The sequence below is a fragment of the Saccoglossus kowalevskii genome, chromosome 13 (genome assembly GCF_978046115.1).
Source record: "Saccoglossus kowalevskii chromosome 13, keSacKowa6.1, whole genome shotgun sequence".
Classification (NCBI taxonomy): domain Eukaryota; kingdom Metazoa; phylum Hemichordata; class Enteropneusta; family Harrimaniidae; genus Saccoglossus; species Saccoglossus kowalevskii.
In genome coordinates this window covers 12,092,564-12,108,210 of record NC_140653.1, presented here as the reverse complement: position 1 = coordinate 12,108,210, position 15,647 = coordinate 12,092,564, and the positions used below count along the sequence as shown (strand labels likewise).

General features: G+C 36.6%; 1 protein-coding gene across 1 annotated transcript in view; it reads left to right on the top strand.

The window, feature by feature from the left end:
* LOC100372730 (uncharacterized) overlaps positions 1-15,647 on the top strand; it is a 39,200-nt gene that overhangs the window by 17,637 nt on the left and 5,916 nt on the right. The window contains exons 11-13 of the mRNA XM_085506930.1: positions 12,329-12,424; positions 12,732-12,860; positions 13,616-13,693. Of these exons, the coding sequence (XP_085363056.1) occupies positions 12,329-12,424; positions 12,732-12,860; positions 13,616-13,693 (303 nt within the window). The remainder of the gene's footprint in view (positions 1-12,328; positions 12,425-12,731; positions 12,861-13,615; positions 13,694-15,647) is intronic.

The window sequence follows — 15,647 nt, the reverse complement described above, 5'->3', positions numbered from 1 at the left end:
GTACAGTGCAGAATTACATTCAAACACAGTACAGTGCAGAAATACATTCAAACACAGTACAGTGCAGAAATACATTCAAACACAGTACAGTGCAGAAATACATTCAAACACAGTACAGTACAGTGCAGAAATACATTCAAACACAGTACAGTGCAGAATTACATTCAAACACAGTACAGTGCAGAAATACATTCAAACACAGTACAGTGCAGAAATACATTCAAACACTGTACAGTGCAGAAATACATTCAAACACAGTACAGTGCAGAAATACATTCAAACACAGTACAGTGCAGAAATACATTCAAATACAGTACAGTGCAGAAATACATTCAAACACAGTACAGTGCAGATTTACATTCAAACACAGTACAGTACAGTGCAGAAATACATTCAAACACAGTACAGTGCAGAAATACATTCAAACACAGTACAGTGCAGAAATACATTCAAACACAGTACAGTGCAGAAATACATTCAAACACAGTACAGTGCAGAAATACATTCAAACACAGTACTGTGCAGAAATACATTCAAACACAGTACTGTGCAGAAATACATTCAAACACAGTACTGTGCAGAAATACATTCAAACACAGTACAGTGCAGAAATACATTCAAACACAGTACAGTGCAGAAACACATTCAAACACAGTACCATGCTGAAATACATTCAAACACAGTACAGTGCAGTGCAGAAATACATTCAAACACAGTACAGTGCAGAAATATAGTGATGGAGACAATGCACAAAAGTGTATTACCATACTTGACCGCGTTAGCACCCAGATTCCTCAACTCCTAAAATCAGTTTTTTTTAGGGGTGGGCGCTTACCCGAGCACCCCCCCCCCCCCGATCACCCCCTCGGTCACCCCCTCGCAAATGACAATATTAATTCACCGTGTGACAGATGAGGGGGATATTACGTCTTTGAGGAAAAATAAAATTACTAAATTAGGTGCGTCGTCATTGACTCTTACAATGAAGAAACAGATATGGTCAAATATGCACATTTATTATAATATTAATTACGTACCACCCGAATTTACGAGATTACAAATATTAGAGTCTGTTGGAACTTAGTCAAAGTCAAAATCTTCATCATTATCGCCACTTACGAATGTGTTGGATCATATGCAAACTCTCGATAAAAAGCTCTTTCCGCCAATATGTATTTGCATTTGACCTGCATCAACAGCCTTTGACCTAATAGGTCAAGTCTGTTATTATCCAATCAAAATGCTGTGTTGTACTGACGCAATTCTTCTGATATTTCCGAAGACTTTCTGGTAACTCAATGCGAAAGTGAATCATTGATGTCAAAGTACGATCTGTTGGAATTGATTTCGGTGAATAAACGACAATTTTTTATAGGTAAACTTAATACTGCATGAAATGTTACTGTTATTAACAGGTCATTGTCGAAGCGTAGTTTATGCACGGCTACCGTTGTCTAAGCATTCACAACATATTCACGGAGGTTGATATCCACGCTGTATCATGATATAAAAACGATTACCAAGTTTTAAATTAGTGCCATTTTGCCGAGTGTGACGCGGAATATAAAAATTGCACAAAAGTGGAGGGTGGGCGCTTGACCGGGCATGGGCGCTAACGTGGTCGAGTATGGTATATCATGTAGAGTACATGTAAGAGGGGGAGGTCTACAATGGATTTTTGTTATTTTTTTACCAGAACACAGTTGGGCTGAATAATATGTGCTGCTTACATTTGAGCAATTGTTGTGTTTGAATGCATACAATGCAAGTATCATTTTTTTCTTTCTAAAGAGTTTCTGTGGACCAAGTACATGTATATTATAAAGTGAAAAGAATATTTTTTATTTACTAAGTAGCAAGGGTTGTAATGTCTTGATGCCCCAATTACAGGCAGTTATGCTAGTGTTACTTAAAATACCGTACTCGACCGCGTTAGCGCCCATGCCCGGGCAAGCGCCCACCCCCCACTTTTGCGCAATTTTTATATTTGGGGTCACATTCGGCAAAGCGCCCACCCCTTCAAAATGCAACTAATTTAAAATTTGGTCTTGCGTAACGAGTCTTGGTAATCGTTTTTATATGATACAGCGTGGATATCGATCGCTGTGAACAGGTTGTGAATGCGTAGAATACAGTAACTGTGCGTAAACTACGCTTCGACAATGACCTGTTAATACAAGCAAAATGCGGTAAATATTTCATGTCATATTCAATCTACCTCTCAAAAATGGCTAGTTACTTGTTTTTTGGAAAAACCATGTCGTTTATTCACTGAAATCAATTCCAACAGACCGTACTTCGACATCGATAATTCACTTCCGCATTGCGTTACCGGAAAGTTTGCGTCAGTACAACACAGCATTCTGATTGGCAAATAACCGACTGACCCATTAGGTCAAAGGACGCTGCTTCAGGTCAAATGCAAATGCATCATGGCGGAAAGTGATTTTCATCGAGAGTTTGCGTACGATCCAACACCTTCATCAGTGGAGATAATATGACAATTTTGACTTCGACTGTGTTCCAACAGACTCAAATGTTTTTAATTTCGTAAATTCTGGTGGTACGTAATTAATATTGTAATAAAATGTGCATATTTTTTGTGATCATTTCTGTTTCTTCATTGTGAAAATCAATGACGACTCAACTAATTTCGTAATTTGATTTTCCCTCAAAGACGTAATCTGTCACTTGATGAATCAAATTTTTAATTTGCACTCTTTTTCGAGAGGGGGTGCTCGGGTAAGCGCCCACCCCTAAAAAATCATGATTTTCTGAGTTGAGGCCCCTGGGCGCTAACACGGTCGAGTACGGTACTGCCCGCCTGTATGCCAGAGACGGTTAATTTTCCAGTTGGCTGGTAAAAATTAAAACTTGCATGCTTGATGGTCGAGTAATTTTTGTTCATTTAGAAAATTCACTTTTACTGCATAATTTTATTATATAAATGATGGCTGATACAAATATTGGGGGGAAAAAAATACAACAATTTAAAATTATCCATTGTTTGTATTTTGCAAAATGTTGAGTTTTTGAGGTGCTTACATTAAATTGGAAATGAATTACTTGGAATAATCTTTCATGTAGGGCTGATAAACTTCTGGCAGAGTTTGTATATTTAAGTTTCCTGCCCTGGTGTCTGTACGTAATTTTGAGGAATTTAAAACACAGGTTAGGCTAGCCAACCAAAGCTGTGATGCCCTTCAACATTGCCAAATATGTCTTCTCAATTTCAATCAATCTAAAAGCAATTTTGGAAATAATAGCCCTGAAATAAGGTGATCCCAGTATCAGAAGTTCAAGTCCTTAAAGTTAGTGTAATTGGTGATTCCCACATGGTTGCAATTATCAGATAAATTTGTTTTCAGCCTTTCAAAATGAACCAAGGAAAGTTGATGATATATTCACTTTGGGCCAATTAATATTGTACCAAGAGTTATACATTATCAAATTGGCTGCCGTACCTGTACCAGCAAATACTGTAAAACCATTTATTTTCACTGACATTTAATTTCACTTTTATAACAAGTTTTATTGTTGTTTAACGTGTCCATGTAGATCCAATTTAGTGAATTTTAACTTATTAGAAAAAAATAACGAAATTATAACCAATGAATAATTAATCCATTCACAGCCAGGCCTCATGTCAGTTTGCATTGACACAGCCAGGTCTCATGTCAGTTTGCATTGACACAGCCAGGCCTCATGTCAGTTTGCATTGACACAGCCAGGCCTCATGTCAGTTTGCTTTGACACAGCCAGGCCTCATGTCAGTTTGCTTTGACACAGCCAGGTCTCACGTCAGTTTGCATTGACACAGCCAGGCCTCATGTCAGTTTGCATTGACACAGCCAGGCCTCATGTCAGTTTGCATTGACACAGCCAGGTCTCATGTCAGTTTGCATTGACACAGCCAGGTCTCATGTCAGTTTGCATTGACACAGCCAGGCCTCATGTCAGTTTGCTTTGACATAGCCAGGCCTCATGTCAGTTTGCATTGACACAGCCAGGCCTCATGTCAGTTTGCATTGACACAGCCAGGTCTCATGTCAGTTTGCATTGACACAGCCAGGTCTCATGTCAGTTTGCATTGACACAGCCAGGCCTCATGTCAGTTTGCATTGACACAGCCAGGCCTCATGTCAGTTTGCTTTGACACAGCCAGGCCTCATGTCAGTTTGCTTTGACATAGCCAGGTCTCATGTCAGTTTGCATTGACACAGCCAGGCCTCATGTCAGTTTGCTTTGACACAGCCAGGTCTCATGTCAGTTTGCATTGACATAGCCAGGTCTCATGTCAGTTTGCATTGACACAGCCAGGTCTCATGTCAGTTTGCATTGACATAGCCAGGTCTCATGTCAGTTTGCATTGACACAGCCAGGTCTCACGTCAGTTTGCATTGACACAGCCAGGCCTCATGTCAGTTTGCATTGACACAGCCAGGCCTCATGTCAGTTTGCATTGACACAGCCAGGTCTCATGTCAGTTTGCTTTGACACAGCCAGGTCTCATGTCAGTTTGCATTGACACAGCCAGGCCTCATGTCAGTTTGCATTGACACAGCCAGGTCTCATGTCAGTTTGCATTGACACAGCCAGGCCTCATGTCAGTTTGCATTGACATAGCCAGGTCTCATGTCAGTTTGCTTTGACACAGCCAGGCCTCATGTCAGTTTGCATTGACATAGCCAGGTCTCATGTCAGTTTGCATTGACACAGCCAGGCCTCATGTCAGTTTGCATTAACAGCCAGGTCTCATGTCAGTTTGCATTGACACAGCCATGCCTCATGTCAGTTTGCATTGACACAGCCAGGCCTCATGTCAGTTTGCTTTAACACAGCCAGGCCTCATGTCAGTTTGCATTGACATAGCCAGGTCTCATGTCAGTTTGCATTGACACAGCCAGGCCTCATGTCAGTTTGCATTAACAGCCAGGTCTCATGTCAGTTTGCATTGACACAGCCAGGCCTCATGTCAGTTTGCATTGACACAGCCAGGTCTCATGTCAGTTTGCATTGACACAGCCAGGCCTCATGTCAGTTTGCATTGACATAGCAAGGTCTCATGTCAGTTTGCATTGACACAGCCAGGCCTCATGTCAGTTTGCATTGACACAGCCAGGTCTCATGTCAGTTTGCATTGACACAGCCAGGCCTCATGTCAGTTTGCATTGACATAGCCAGGTCTCATGTCAGTTTGCTTTGACACAGCCAGGCCTCATGTCAGTTTGCATTGACATAGCCAGGTCTCATGTCAGTTTGCATTGACACAGCCAGGCCTCATGTCAGTTTGCATTAACAGCCAGGTCTCATGTCAGTTTGCATTGACACAGCCAGGCCTCATGTCAGTTTGCATTGACACAGCCAGGCCTCATGTCAGTTTGCTTTGACACAGCCAGGCCTCATGTCAGTTTGCATTGACATAGCCAGGTCTCATGTCAGTTTGCATTGACACAGCCAGGCCTCATGTCAGTTTGCATTAACAGCCAGGTCTCATGTCAGTTTGCATTGACACAGCCAGGCCTCATGTCAGTTTGCATTGACACAGCCAGGCCTCATGTCAGTTTGCATTGACACAGCCAGATACTAGTGTTTATTCAACATAATGTGTTCTCATATTTTTTCACAGATTTGATTTAAAATGGCTGACTGATGGCTATTTTGTTTCAAGTGAATGCTGTTTTTAGAGCATATGGCTAACATGGCACGTACACATACATTATGTAACACATTTGTGTATGTACATATCTGTTTCAGAATTTGTTTCAAAATGACTGATTGTTCTAGAAATGCGTTATGAATATCATGGGCAGAATAAAGAAATGAATCACACAAATAAACTAGCTCTACTTTGTATCATGATTGTCACATGAGTAAATATTTGGCACTAATGTTGACAGTCACTAGAACCCAGACTGGGGACTTGTCATTGGAAATGGTATTGAAAAAATGGAACATTTTACTAGTATCTTGAAATGTGATGCTTTTCAATTCAGAGCGAAATTATGCATGGTGAATAAAATCACACCTTACTGAGTAATAATGAAATCAACGTGTAGAATGATGTCTCCCAGGGCAATGAGCTTTTAATTTCTCTCTTGTGGGGACACTATGTTGAACTTTGTAGACAAATAGATAACATATTTGAACTAAAAAAATCATGTGTGTAATTTTAAATACCTGTTGAACCAACTTTTGTAACTATTTGTATTTTCAGACATGTTTTGCTTTATCTAATTAATCTATTAGTGATACACTGATTTTAAAAGGGTTGCAACAAATAAATAAATAAATTAAAATAAAACAATAACCCATGTTATTTACAAAACCACATGCAGATAAGTGTAAGTAATACAATCTTAGGATGTGACAAGATTTATAGAGGCTTTAACCTTTAAGTGGAGATTCATTTTTATTGTTGTGCCATTAAATTATGTAATTGCATCTGTTCAGTACCAACACAATAATGATGCTGCATGTGAGGCTCATTTATCAATGTACAAGTTTATCTTTGAACTGATTAGAGATTTCATGATTGCTTTTACATGTATTCGTGGACCTTACAATAAATATTTGTGTAATAATCATACTGTGGAATACTTTATTTTTGCTGGAATTAATTTTTGCTGAAAAGGCTTTTTGGGCGTTTTGTATGGAATATATTTTCACTGATTTTTGATGAGTTTAATGTAAAATATATAAAAAAAAGTATATTCGCTGGATTTTATTTTCACAGAATCATTCCATCACGGAATATAGCGAAAATAAATTCCAAGTGAAAATAAAGTATTCTACAGTAGTAGATGTTTGAAAATTAGGTTAGTAAGATTTTTTATTTCAGAGTCACAATTCATGAATTAAAAAAAAAGAACAAAAAAACGGTATTTTGGAATATCCATCACATTAGTAGAATATTCTAACATATTTGTTTTTTGTTGACTTTTTCTTTCAGTGACTGAGAGATACAGTGAAATAGTATTGATGGGTACAAACTCTATCAGTATAAGATCAAATTACAAATGAAAACAAATTCAGTTTTATCTCCCACATATCTTTGTTAAAATTAAATTCTCAATTCTTTTTTTGTAAATCATAGTTTAGTTACGATAATGTCATTTCATAAAAAAGTGGCATAATTTAATATTTTTTGCTATTATTTGTACCTTCAACAGTTAGAACATTTATGAAAGCAATACTGTAGAGTAATTTATTTAAATTGAAATTTATTCTTGCTAAAAAGGTTAAAAAGCTTTCTACCAGTATTTTACATTCAACTTATCAAAAATCAATGAAAATAAACCTTATACAAAGCAGTCAAAATGTCTTTTCAGTGCAAACAGTGAACAAGTTAGTTGAAAAATTGTTTACCCAACCCAGTTTGTTTAATTTTCTATACAGGGGAATGTATAAACTCGTGAAAGTAAACTTGCCATATTAGCCGTAGATAGAGGGCACTCTCAAGGGACAAATGTCTGCTTTTAAGTAATCTTATTGGTTGTGAAGATCAAACGTGAAGTGTTACTAAAAGCTGTATTGAAGTACATACAACTCACTCACCTAATTACTTTTACTTTGACAAGAAATTCATATTACGTAGGCATTTAAATCAGATGTGCATTTCTCAGTGAAGAACTACTGTAAAATCTGTATTAGAAGCCGCGGCTTCTATTAAAATGGTACAATGCAACAGAGGGGATGCGGCTTCTATTAGAGCATCTACACATATGAGAAATGATGAATTTTTGGTTCTCAATTATTCAAATAGAATGGATGCGACTTCTATTAGGGATGCGGCTTCTAATACAGGTTTTACGGTACTTCCTGTTCAATATCCACTACTCCATAAGCATGAGATTGGTGGGAGAAGAGTAAACTTGCACAGAGAAAAAAAATTGGGTGTTTCCTATACTTTTTGCGCGTTTTTGAGAAAGGTTCACAAATCTGTGCCAATTGTGAATGAGATTACAAAGAAATTGAAAACTTTTGCAAAACTGGGTAATGTAAACAACTTTAAATATTATTTATGACTTTGTATTTACAAAACAGTCTTTACATGCAAGAAAAAAATAAAACACAGTTAAAACCAAACAAATATGTCGACAATTTTATAAATAAAAAACTTAATGAGTTATTCATCGCTTATTAAATGGTACTGTATATACCCCATATAACTCTATATAATCTAAGGATATTTATATTAAAATTATTTTGTAAATCGTGATGCATGATATTTCACAAAAGAAAAAAAAAGCTGAAAATGGCGGTGGTAGTCATGCTGGACATGTTCAAATTTCAAGCAAACAATGTATGTGTTGTGTACATCGCTATGCGTTCCATATCAAAATTGATGTTGTCTTTTCAAATCCATCAGCCCTGATTTGATTCATGTTTTTTTTTTCATTGCTGATGTACATGTAGTTGTAGTTGCACTTATATAGGCAGGAGGTCAGTTACAAGAGTAGATTTCTAATGTTTTTCTTTCTCTACTAGTACATGTAGTTACCATAACAACCTTTCATACAATTTGGCTTGCTGTGTTTGATATTTGCATATGTGACGTGCGAGGAATCAAATTTTGAAACCTTCTTGCATGTTATGCAAATTAGTGATACTGATGTCAGTAGTATACTAATATCGTGTTCGCTTTGAACTGAATTAATGTTTCATTTTTTATGCGGGTAATCCAATTATCATTCGTATGGTCTTGGGGGAAAGTTATTTGTCAATTTAGCAAATCGTTGTTAGTACATGTATTCAGTATTAAATGTGCACTTTATATTATAGACAGCCTAAATACTAGTCTAAGATAACTTTGTATTTATGCACATGCATTTTTTTCATGATCCGATTAACGATAGCTGAATAGCGGCCATTTTAAGGCCGAAAGTGCATCAAAATCGCACATTTTCACCATTCCGGACCCGGATCTCAGTTATGCATGGACGGATTTTGTTCAAATTTGGTACATACATTAAACATAATAGGACCTTGATGCACGTCATTTTTGGATCGGGTTTGAAATGGCCGACTGGCGGCCATTTTGTTTTAAAGAATTCAGTTCTGGATCCGTATCTGAGACATGCTTGGATTGATCGAGTTCAAACTTCACACACACAAGGTACATCATGTCACAAATATGTATGTGCATTTGTTTCATGATCTCATTCACGATAGCCAAATGGCGGCTGCTTTAAGGCCGAAAATGCATTGAAATCGCACATTTTCACCATTCCGGATCTCAGTTATGCATGGACGGATTTCATTCAAATTTGGTACATACATTAAACATAATAGGACCTTGATGCACGTCATTTTTTTTTTTCGGATCAAGTTCGAAATAGCCGACTGGCGGCCATTTTGTTTTAAAGAATTCAGTTCTGGATCCGTATCCGAGACATGTCTGGATTGATCAAGTTCAAACTTCACACACACACAAGGTACATCATGTCACAAATATGTATGTGCATTTGTTTCATGATCTCATTAACGATAGCCAAATGGAGCGCTTTAAGGCCGAAAATGCATTGAAATCGCACATTTTCACCATTCCGGACCCGGATCTCAGTTATGCATGGAAGGATTTCGTTCAAATTTGGTACATACATTAAACATAATAGGACCTTGATGCACGTCTTTTTTTTTTTCGGATCAAGTTCGAAATGGCCGACTGGCGGCCATTTTGTTAAAGAATTCAGTTCTGGATCCGTATCCAAGACATGTCTGGATTGATCAAGTTCAAACTTCACACACACATGGTACATCATGTCACAAATAGATATGTGCATTTGTTTCATGATCCGCTTAATAATACCTGAATGATGGCCATTTTAAGGCCGAAAATGCATCAAAATCACATATTTTCACAATTCCGGAACCGGATCTCAGTCATGCATGGATGGATTTTGTTCAGATTTAGTACAATGTGTTGTACATATGCAGGTGCATTTCGGTCATGATCTGCTTTGAATGTATATGTCACTCAAATATGAACGGAACGGGGACGTGCCATTGACAATGACTTGTTGATTATATATTTTTAAATTGCTTAAAAAAAGGTTAAATGATTTTGTTTCAAATGAGTAGAAATTAAGGTTGTGAACTCAAAAATGCAGTCTGTCTGTTTTAGGAAGTAAAATGCCTTGACTGAAATATTTAGTTAGCAAAGATAATAGTGGGTTTGTGCCAAGTCTACACTTTCATTTCTCTTTACTCTTAGGCATGTTTGTGTGAAACACATTGATTCTGAATTCACATGAAAATATTATGAATTGTTATCATTTTATGCATATTTCACAATTTTAGAGTAATTTGTCATCTTTAGAATACAATGTCAGAAGCTACATTGTAATTCCTGACTTCTATGATGACCTCCCTCCCCTTGGTATTTTGTTGGGGTATAGTGGCTGCACAATGAAATTGTTGTAAATATATATATAATATTCAACCTTATATATCCCACATTTAAACACATATCTGGACAAATTAGTATAATTCATGACTGCTTTCTTGTCCTAACAACATTTAATTCTAGGTTGTGTGAATGTAACAGACATGGTTTAGTAACATTTAATGAAAATGTATCCACTAGTTGTAATTTATTTTCACTGAAACAACATTTTGAATGTATTTTATGGAATTTATTTTCACTGATTTTTGACAAGTTGAATGTAAATGATAGAAAAAAGGTATATGTGCTGGATTTTGTTTTCACTGAATCATTCCTTCAGCGAAAATTAATTCTAAGCGAAAAGTATTTTACAGTTGTTTAACAATAGTGACACTGGAATGTCCTAGCTAAAGATTCCATGCATAAAAATTTTCCCATGTATGAATGATTATGCTGTACATTGATAATATCCAATCATTTAATATTGTATTTATTTAACAATTGTTAGTAATTTTCAGTTTAATAAATACAATATTACATCATCACAAAATTTGATATCTTATTTATCACACGTTTGCATTTCTTGCTGTTTTGCTAGCAGAAACTAAAATTAGAATTAAACTTTCTCCTCATTTACATTCTGCCATTAATCAAGACACTTTGTCTACATTTCACCTTATCACATGGCTAGACCTGAAGCCCAGTCAGAATCTGTGATTTGCAGTGCATTGTGGGATGTAATTCACTTTTGGGGAGACAAAAAATTCATACATACAACAGATTACACAAAACTCTGTAACTTTTTAACAACATAGTTTGAAATGAAATTAAATTGTAATTTTCCCAGATAGTTCAAAACAAATTGATCCAAAACCTCTGTGAAACAAACAAAGCTGAATTAGAATCTGTTTTTATTTCTGTAGTTGTCATTGGAGAACTTGACTTTTTGTTTCCTTTTTGACTCCTGTGTGCGAAGCACACAATGGGAGTCTTTGCAGTTAGTGTGTCTGTCTGTATGTGTGTGTGTGTATATGTTTTTAGCTCCGCTGTCGACTTTGTCGAGCGGAGCTTATCATATGAGTGATTGTCCGTCGGCGTCCGTCGTCCGTGTCAATGTTTTACTTTTTCGACTTCTTCTTGAAAACTACAAGCCTGAATGCTTTGATACTTGGTGTGTATGTACCTGGGGTAGACCTCTCTTAGATTTGTTCATTTCATGATGATATCTTCAATTCTCTAATTTTGGTGAATATTTTTGTAATTTTTGGTAAAAAGTGATATTTTTGACTTCTTGTTAAAAACCGCAGGTCCAATTGCTTTGATATTGCATATATAGATGCTACATGTGGACCTTTCTCAGATTTGTTCATTTCGTGATGATATCTTCAATTCTTTAATTTTGGTGAATATTTTTGTCATTTTTGGTAAAAAGTGATATTTTCGACTTTTTGTTAAAAACCAAAAGTCCAATTGCTTTGATATTACATATATAGGAACTACATGTGGACCTTTCTCAGATTTGTTCATTTTGTGATGATATCCTCAATTCTCTAATTTTGGTGAATATTTTTGTCATTTTTGGTAAATAGTGATATTTTTGACTTCTTGTTGAAAACAGCAAGTCCAATTGCTTTGATATTACATATATAGATACTACATGTGGCCCTTTCTCAGATTTGTTCATTTTGTGATGATATCTTCAATTCTTTAATTTTGGTGAATATTTTTGTCATTTTGGGTAAAAAGTGATATTTTTGACTTCTTGTTAAAAACAGCAAGTCCGATATCTAATGATATCTTCAGTTCTTCAATTGAAATGTGCCTTGCTAACAGCGGAGCTATCTCAGCCGAGAGGCTGCTTGTTTCAGTGAGTAGCAAGCTACCCTAAGTATTGTTAGGTTATGGTCTGTCAGGTTCTAATGTCAATTGTTTTATTTTCAGAGAATAACCATTGAGAAGAGATTGAATGAAATGATAGTTAGTGAATCGGGTGATGACTTGTGTCTTATTTGTTTCAACGCTGTACCCAAAGGAAATGTAGGTATAATTGTAGAGTCGATAAAAATCATGGAATGAATAGACCTTGCCATTCATGTTGTTCATCGTGATTCACCCATGCTCTATAGATTGGCTGTCCTTCGGTTTTGTCTTCGTTGACAATAAATATTTTGTTTTCCGATCATGTGTTATGAAGTTATGAAGTACTGTAGCATAATAAAACAGAGGAATTATTGACTTTGGCGCTATTTCCTCTTTGGGTCATTAAAATTGAGTATTGATCTCCACTTTGGTGTCTCGATGGACAGGATGGATGTTTGAATGTAAACCTGATTTATCTTTATAGAGTGAACAACACAAGGGTTCAGCGCAGCATGCTCACTCACTCGGCCATTATCAAACAATTCTGGAGATGATGAACGTGGTCAAGAAACTATACAATCCTGACACCCAAGAGGAGGCATTCAAACTTGCTGTAAGTATATCATTGTGCTTCATGTGGTAAAAGACAATGTATTCTTATTAGGGAATGGCATTCTTGACCTTGATCAGGTCACCACGGTAGAACCACAAGTGCTCTAAAATGTTCGTTCACAATAAAACAGACTTAAAGTTTACATATATTTTATAGCAATCCTTAAAGATATTTTATTTTGTATCAAACTATGGCTGAATAATAAGCAAAGCTGTTAGAACCTCAAGTAATTTTTGTGTGCATACCAGTATATTCCATGGTAGTAGATGATCGTTTGCGTGATGTTTTGATTTTTTCAGTATTCCCACCTCGCATACCATCAGTTCAACAGTTTTTGTTTTCATTACTTAAAACCTGAACAGCACAATTTTGTGAGTTGTCGAAATTTTAGAAGGCAATCAATAACAAAAATCTTTACAATAATTAGGTGGTTGAATTTTTTAAGTGTAGGAAAAATTGTATAGTAGTCAATAAACCCCTTGGAAGCGACAATGTAACCAGCAAAATTGACTTTCTATTCAAAGCCGAAAGTGGCTACTTCGTTTGCTGTCTTATTTACCGGTATCTAAATCAACACATGCTGATTAAGTAATTTAAACATGGACGTCAAGTTAATAAACCAAATTTCATAATTTGCAAAATTCACAAAAATTGATTTGAAATAGTTGTTTACAGCTACTCAAGTACATTATGATGTTCTCTGGCCAGATATTGACTAGTTATATTTATCTGCGCTTGCTCTATTTTTTTTACAGGAAGCTTATGAAGACAAGTTAAAAGTAGACTGTACTACTCAGCATTGTAGTTTATGTAAGGAATATTACGCTGACATGGTAAGAACACATTCATGCTTGCGCTTTCTTTAAGATAGCCACAGGGAAAAAATGAGTTAAAAATTGATCTGTGATTGAGCCATGAACTATTATATAACTGTTATAACAGTCTTAGTTTGAATACATCATTTGAAAGTTTAGATATTGGCGATTATATCTATTTCAGATGATGTATAGGCTTGGTGTATATTTTACATGTAACAATTTAATAGCATGGAAATATGATTGTCCTAACAATAATTACTCCCCAACCGTCTATCCCTGTGTGCATATGTTCGTCCGTCTTTCTGTATCTAGTAGTGTATCACACATCCTAGGACTTCACACATGCATCAGTCATTATATTGGACATATGCATATGCATTTGTTTCATGATTTGATTCAAGGTGGCATCAAAATTGCACATTTCACCATTTCAGAACCTGATCTCAGTCATGCATGGACAGATTCTGTTCAAACTTTTTACATACTTATATAAAGGGATCTTGATGCGTTCCATTTTATTTCTCAGATTAGGTTCAAAATGGTTGGCTGGTAATGATTGTTTCAAAGATTGTTCCATTGAGCCATATTTCACATATTTTGAGTCAATCAAGTTTAAGGTAGAGATGCAGGTTCGTGGGCACTTGGGAGTGATTTTTTTAGTCCCCGTTCGGACGCAGTCCGAAAACGGGGACTTGTGTTTTGCCCTGTGTGCGTCTGTCCGTCCGTGCGTCCGTGATCACCTGTATCTCGAACATGCATGGACCGATTAAGTTCAAACTTCACTCATACATCACACATTATATGGGACATATGCACATGCATTTTTTTCATGATTCGATTAACGATAGCCGAATAGCGGCCATTTTAAGGCCGAAAATGCATCAAAATCGCACATTTTCACCATTCCGGACCCGGATCTCAGTTATGCATGGACGGATTTTGTTCAAATTTGGTACATACATTAAACATAATAGGACCTTGATGCACGTCATTTTTTTTTTGGATCGGGTTCGAAATGGCCGACTGGCGGCCATTTTGTTTTAAAGAATTCAGTTCTGGATCCGTATCTGAGACATGCTTGGATTGATCGAGTTCAAACTTCACACACACAAGGTACATCATGTCACAAATATGTATGTGCATTTGTTTCATGATCTCATTAACGATAGCCAAATGGCGGCCGCTTTAAGGCCGAAAATGCATTGAAATCGCACATTTTCACCATTCCGGACCCGGATCTCAGTTATGCATGGACGGATTTCATTCAAATTTGGTACATACATTAAACATAATAGGACCTTGATGCACGTCTTTTTTTTTTTGGATCGGGTTCGAAATGGCCGACTGGCGGCCATTTTGTTTTAAAGAATTCAGTTCTGGATCCGTATCTGAGACATGCTTGGATTGATCGAGTTCAAACTTCACACACACAAGGTACATCATGTCACAAATATGTATGTGCATTTGTTTCATGATCTCATTAACGATAGCCAAATGGCGGCCGCTTTAAGGCCGAAAATGCATTGAAATCGCACATTTTCACCATTCCGGACCCGGATCTCAGTTATGCATGGACGGATTTCATTCAAATTTGGTACATACATTAAACATAATAGGACCTTGATGCACGTCATTTTTTTTTTCGGATCAAGTTCGAAATAGCCGACTGGCGGCCATTTTGTTTTAAAGAATTCAGTTCTGGATCCGTATCCGAGACATGTCTGGATTGATCAAGTTCAAACTTCACACACACAAGGTACATCATGTCACAAATATGTATGTGCATTTGTTTCATGATCTCATTAATGATAGCCAAATGGGGGCCGCTTTAAGGCCGAAAATGCATTGAAATCGCACATTTTCACCATTCCGGACCCGTATCTCAGTTATGCATGGATGGATTTTGTTCAAATTTGGTACATACATTAAACATAATAGAGCCTTGATGCACGTCTTTTTTTTTTCGGAT